Source organism: Dreissena polymorpha, chromosome 4 (assembly GCF_020536995.1).
Source record: "Dreissena polymorpha isolate Duluth1 chromosome 4, UMN_Dpol_1.0, whole genome shotgun sequence".
Lineage (NCBI taxonomy): Eukaryota > Metazoa > Mollusca > Bivalvia > Myida > Dreissenidae > Dreissena > Dreissena polymorpha.
In genome coordinates, this window is record NC_068358.1 from 96749478 (window position 1) to 96756726 (window position 7249).

The following is a 7249-nucleotide window of genomic DNA, read 5'->3' on the forward strand; positions in this document are numbered from 1 at the left end:
GTTATTAGAGACGGTTTTCGTTTCTGATCGACTTGCGAATTTCATTTACATATAAAGTGATGGTTACATTGGAAGTCCACTGAGCAAGTTACGTGGATAGGTCATGGACCGGTTGAGTACTTTAAATCCATAATATCGTCAATGTAGTAAACAATGGAAATCGTTTTAAGCGAGTTTTAACACTGTCTATGGTGGCATCTTTTACGCAATTATTAAATGCCTTGTGTAGTTTATTAATCATGCTTTTTTGCACGATATAATTAATAAATTCTTGAGATATTCGTTGCGATATATAATACGTATTTCTTTACATCGCTCATAAATGTTGTTGTTCTTTTACTTGAGTTAATTTTGTTAACATAAGATCATAGCAATCGTAAGTTTTAATCTTACTTGAGCCATTGTGGTCATTTTTTACCAATTCGGTCAAAACTATCGTTGGTTTTCTCTGAAAACCCTAAGAAACCTATCCTTCCGTTGATCGATTATTGACACTCTCATCTCATTGAAGTGCGATAATATGCAAACACGCAAAGGCGATGCAACCAAAATAAACAATATATGATCCGTTGCCGGATTGCGTGCTAAGCCTGACAATATCGACGATTTGGATGTGTTTACTATCATGGCGTACCGGTTTACTCGCAGGTTATTATTCCTCGAGATAGCTACAGCTATAAAAAAAAATAACTTCAGTAAGCATATAATTATGTATTTGTCGCCTCCACGTTGTGTTTGATTGAGGATTAATACCTATCCGACACTGAGTAAGTCATATTTTGACGGTCAGTTGCTTTATTCACTCGAGCATTTAATATCTTAGCGGCTTGATGAGAACGATGGTGCATACTTTTGCCATATGTTTACAACTTTGCTACTTAATCATAGCACAAAGCTATTAATTATACAACCATCCCGAAATAACAGAATTACGGCTTTATTTACAAATATGTTTCATTTATTAAAACGAATAAATCAATAAAATGGCTTGCGTCCGTAAAAAATGTGTGTTTTCGGCCAAAATAACACGTCATGTTAAGTAAAACTGTGTTCACACATTATGATATAGAACTGTTTTTGGTATGACACCATTATTTTCAGATCTGTTCATGTGTTTAGAACAATAACTATAGTGAGTTATAAATCATTTAAGACTTCATAACAATAATATGTCCAAGAAAAACACCTTCCCAATTTACTTCGACATCCTAAGTCTTGTTCGACTAGATTTAACAAAAGTCTTTACACACATTTAAAATAAAATATAAAACAGTATATAGTGTTATCTTGTGGTAAATATATAAGACTATGTATGCAGGTATAAATATTTTCACCTTACATTACACTAACACATGTACTTGTAAACGTCATCAAATTTATTTGTAACAATATCCATTTTAATAACATTCACGGAATAACAAGTTTTAACAAAATACAATATAATTTCATTTTTTACTTAACAACTTTGAGCAAATTATGTACCCAAAACGTCATCAATTCAAGGTACAATTCAATTACTATGTCGACGTAAAATTCTTGCCATTTGATTTGAATGAACTCATTAATTAAATTTAAAATATATCGCTTTTGTCAGGCAACACACGAGCCTTAGCGTCCATTGTCCTTTCATTTTAAAGAATCTGTGAACGCAAGGTGTAAGCTGAAAGAATGGTTCCACAACAGATATACAACATGCATACGAAACGTTTTACGGGTATTCGTTGACAACCCGATATATAAAAATTGACCAACTCAATCGTTATGTAACGACAATATCTGCTGTTTATACCTTCAAACGAGAAAAGGACCTCATGAGACTTTGAAAGCACAACTAGAATTTGTTTCATCTTGACTCGTTCCGTTCCGGATAAGAACTGTGTATTTCACTTGATGTTGAGTCTAAAATGTTGACATTTTCTTTGCTGGAATTCACTTTATACAGGACTATAACGCAAGGCTGTTTCTTTTTGTCCTTCAAATCCTTCGTCCCATTTGGTAGTTCGTCTTGGCCGTGACAGAGTAGTACAATGTTTTTGTGCTTGACAACCACGTATTGGTTTGGCTCCATTACATTCCGCACGCCGTGTTTGGTACGGAGTGAGTAGCTTCTCCATTCTTTTCTTTTCAAGAAACTGAAAAGAAAAACAGTCTTAACATTTCCACGCAGCACAAAACAATAAATTATGTGATTGTAACGTTATGTATAAACTTTTAAGTTTACATAATGATAAGTATTATATACGTACTATTAAAATAAGATAAAGTAGCATGCAATCGCTCAAAAAAATAGGTTTACGAAATTGTGCGCGCTATGTACAAGTATTGCAACTGACAAAATAATAATTCAATGGTTTATGCCATTCATAAGTTAATTACGAAGTGTTAGCAATTTTAGCGATTTTTTTTTCAATTCTATTGCGCACTAAAAAACATCAATAATTGTGCAATGCACATTTATATGATAATTGACAATATTTTCACATGTAATTGTAAATTCCTGTATGTTATGTATGGATGACTTAAGTTTTAAAATATTGCTTGCATCCCTTTACAGTACTCGCTTAACTTTTATTTATAGTGAGCGACAAAGCTATTGCAAGGTAGTACAATAACAGCTGTTTTTACAAAACAAGAAATTGGCAATACACGTTTCAGTTGTAAACATGCGACGCACGGTCACATGTAATCGCATTAGACCTTTTGGAAATCGCGTGCAGCGTTCGCTTGCAAATAATGGATAAAGCGGTCAACTGACCTTGGTTTATGCACCTTGCAAAGTTGGAAAGCCCCATAGATCATGGGATTAATCAAACTGTTAGACAGCCCAATGAATGTGAGAGGCATGAGCGTTTCCCGTGGTATTTCCCGCAGATCGAGGAATGTTATGTACATGAACACAAAGTAATACGGCGACCAACAAATGATGAATGCTGCTACAATCACGATTGACATCCGAAGCGCCTTTCGCTTGGCTTTCCGAAACAAATGGTTCCGGACCTGTCCACGACTCTGTCCGTACTCAGATGATCCCGAACTTTCCTCAGGATCTGTAAATTAAAATGAAAAACACTAGCATGAATGTACTTGGTTGGATTGCACGCATGCCTATACTCGGTGGTCATATTTTTCCGAGTTTGTATGACATACGTGTCCGCCATGAAATGTGTCGTTAATGAGAGATAATTACTTAATAGCTGATATATCAATTCTTTTTAACTTAACGTATTTATAGATGTTTTCGTCAAACGTATATATTAAATTATGTTTATTAGGAGCGTGCAATGTCACAGCTGTTGATCATTTTCTCACCTCTAAAATCTTTCGATTTTCTTGTGATAGTTCCCGATATGAGCCCATAAGCAACGCCCATGATGAGCAAAGGAAATATGAAACTGAAGAGAAGGGACACGATGCTGTACGCCCGCTTTCCCCACGGCACTTGACTGTACCCGAGGTCCATGCATTGCACGAAGACTTCGCGGAACGGGCCTTTGGCTGTTTTGAATATCAGAATCTGTAACATTTAAGGTTAATGTATTGACCATGGACAAATTAAAACAACTTGGCACAAGTATGTTATCGCAACGACTTTTTTTATCGGATTATGCAAAGTGAAGGAAATGTTAAACGTAAAATTGCTATATCTGGTATAACACTGTTAAGAAGGAATGACGTTTAACGTTGAATACTTTAAATATATTTTGTATTTCGTTTGTCGTAACGTCTAAAGATGAAGATAATGCATTCGCATTATTAAAATACGACACATGAAATAGCTAGGCAATTTGTAAAACAGTTTCCGTTACGTGATTAATGAAATTGTGTTCGAAGGGTTTATACATATTTAAGCCGATTGACCGTGTGTTTCTAGACATTCCTTCAAAGATTGAAGCTAGAGATTCATTTGTGGATACAGAAAACAATTCTTTCAGATAAATCCTTTCAATTTATATGCTGGCCACAATAAGGCTGTCTGATACACGCGATATTCATATCAGATTGATGTCCCATCAGAACTGCGTGGATACGATAATTGTAATTTGACTTCCACTTTGTTTCCAGAGCGATTACGGGTAACTTCTGATACGTCCGGTTGATATGCTTACATTTGTAATTGGCTTTTTGATATTGCTATTATCGTTACTTTCACATGTTGGATTGTATTAAACGCTTATATAACATTAACGTACATTTATAATAATAAATACTAATACATGTATCTCATTCTGAACAACTATCCAAAGAATGCGACAAAGTAAATGGAATACAAGGACAAAAATTACAGTGAGTGTATATAGATATCACATCTGAAAAAATATAATGTGCCTAGTGTATTTACGTGATACATATAACGGCTTAATATTTTACTCAATCATTAAAATTGTCTAAAAAAACGATATCGTAACACTTATTATATTATTATCCCATTGTTTGTAACTACTTTGTGATGCAAACACAATGTTTACATGCTTGGATTTTTCATAAATTATTTAAGTTCATGTAATTAATGTTACCAACCGTCGCGAACACATTCAGTATTATTATCGTTGTTCGCCGTTGAAACCACCCGACTTTCATTAAACACTATCCAGCTGTGCCCATGCATCTTTAAATGTGCAATAAACCGTTTAAGCAGGGAAATGTCGCAATCATCTGATGAAGCTTTCAAATTATCCTTAACTTTTAGTCACCCATTAATCAGAAATCTATAGAGTTAAAGCATTGTGATAAGGTTTCACTAGGAAAAGGCTTTGTGTTCAAGCTTCTAATATATTACTTGCTTGTACTAACATAATTTGATTTTCATTAAAAAATGTTTAATCTGAAGTTGCTTTTGCATAATATCATAATCGTGTTGTATATCATGCTCTTTGGATAGATTGATATTGATACATTAATTGCGTAAGATAATGTTAGCTGTACAGCAGGACCGATCAATCCAATTCACGTTATATATATATATATATATATATATATATATATGTTGTTTGCAGCTATAATGTAATCATGGAAAATACTATAAATATCCTTTTTAATGAATTTAATGTGTGCTAATGTTGCATTACTGCACAACACAAAATGAACATTAGAAGATTTGAAAGCGTTAAACTAGAAGAGTTCTGAATATCGACATGTGTGGTGTTTAATGATTAGTTTTCAGAAATTAAAAAACATACATCAATACCGGCTTTACGCGTTTTGAAAAAAAAAGTGATCTAAAACATATTCAACCAAGTAAATATCAATGTAATTTTTCGAAATGATGTATGTATGGTAATAATGCGTACACTTAAATTAATGGATCAATTAAACCGAAAGTACACTAGTTAAAATGTAGATGTCCACGTTAACAGCAATCACATATTTATAGCTACAAAAGACCTCAATCACACCTATATGTAAATTGTATATTACTAAATGTTCATAAAGCTCCCTTATAAACTTAAAAAATACTCACAATACAAGAATATTTATTGTTTAAAAACGTCTAAAAGTACCGATTTAAAAGTACGCGAATTCTCATGAAATACTTTCTGACTTAGTTTAGACTTGTATAGACAAAGAACAGCAACATTACTGTTTATAGCTTTACAACATTTATCAGGTACTCGTAAACTGATAAAGCATAAATAATATGTTTGAATTGTATTATATAATTGCATTCGGTTGTTGTTCGTGTATCCCTGCACGACTTTATCTATGCTATAAAGTATACTCAGTGAGAAACGTTTCAATCGATTTTAAAATGTTTACAGTACGTAAATAAATATATTAATTTTCACAGAATCCTAATATATTCCTGCATAGAGGTCATTGCTAGATTAATATTTACAACCTATACCTATACGAAAAAAAGAAATAATACAAAAAAAGCTCATTTACATAAAGAATAATAGGTAAGTGTTGATTATAGATAAGGTTAATCGTGCGAGGCTTAGAAAACAAAAAGCAAGAGCCTTGGCGAGTGCTTTTTCGTTTTCGTGCCGAGCTGTGAATTCGCTGTAAATTCGCTGTAAATTCGCTGTAAAAGTGGGATACAATATGTTATTAGTTGTTGTAAAATTGAACATGTGCTTCCGTCATTTTAGATTAAAAAAATATTCATATTATTGTTGCTTATGTGCTGAAAAAATATAGTGTTATTCGTGCCTTCGTGCCATACAAAACCATTCTTGCATGCGTCTGCACGTAATACATATATATGTGACACCCATTTCGTTGTTTATCGGCGACTGATAAACATCATTTTATCTTAATGAATTTTAAGTTTAGGTTAATATGTATTCTTACCTGAGGTATGCTGAACACCGCGCACAGACCCCAGGAAACTATAATCATGATTTTGACACGTCTGGGTGCTTTATGTCGGCTAATAGGATCCATGATCACAAAGCACCTGTCCAGGCTAATCACAACTGTTATATAGGTCGATAAATTAATAGCAAATATCTGCATAAACTTCACTATTTTACACATGAAATCTCCGGCATACCACTGCACCGTGGCTGCCCAAATTGCTTCGGCGCCCATGCAGAAAAAGGTCACTAACAGATCCGCCGTCGCAAGGTTGATTATCAAAGTGTTTATCGTTGATTTACGTCGACGCATTCGGTACATCTGCGCAAGTGTTGATATGTTTCCAAACAATGACAAGAAGAACAATGTGCCCCTGACAAGAAGATTAACAAGGGTTATTTCATCGAAAACCGGCAATGCTATTTCAGTGGCATTCCTTACTGTCATGTTGCCAACAATCTGTTCTGACGGGATCTCTCCTGATCCGTTGACACTCATAGTCAATGTTTGTTTGAAGTCCATACTGTACACTATGTTTGGAGAATTTTGTTAACGATTTTCCCAGCTTTAATTAGTTTCTTCCCATTTAATTTCCACGCATAAACACTACGAATCGAGTTACAATCAGTAAAACTATTGTGCATTTTATTAAAATAACATATCCTCCTAACTCAGAAAAACACTTCAGACAGAATTGTGCAATAGATCAATATAGATATAAAGCTTAGTTATCTGCGGCGCCAAACCGAGCATTTACCTATGCATGAATGACGATGTATCATGCGCTCAAGTCAGAAAGAATCTGTAAAGCGCTAGTAACGGATCTTTATACCAACTGCCAGCGAGGCGAATCTTGTCCGAACCAATGAAGACCAATATATGGATTTTCAATACGCCTTGACAAATGCCGTATGAGAATGTATTTTATATTTAGCTAACAAGCTGAATAAAT

At 34.0% G+C, this 7249-nt stretch overlaps 1 protein-coding gene across 1 annotated transcript; it reads right to left on the reverse strand.

The window, feature by feature from the left end:
* Positions 1-1417: 1417 nt before the first annotated feature.
* On the reverse strand, positions 1418-7033 carry LOC127879833 (gonadotropin-releasing hormone receptor-like). The gene is made up of 4 exons (XM_052426880.1): positions 6292-7033; positions 3310-3514; positions 2756-3047; positions 1418-2132 (listed from the first exon to the last, which is right to left on the reverse strand). Exons 1-4 carry the CDS (start codon positions 6817-6819, stop codon positions 1844-1846), a joined length of 1314 nt encoding a protein of 437 aa, XP_052282840.1. The 5' UTR covers positions 6820-7033; the 3' UTR covers positions 1418-1843.
* Between the last annotated feature and the right edge of the window lie 216 nt (positions 7034-7249).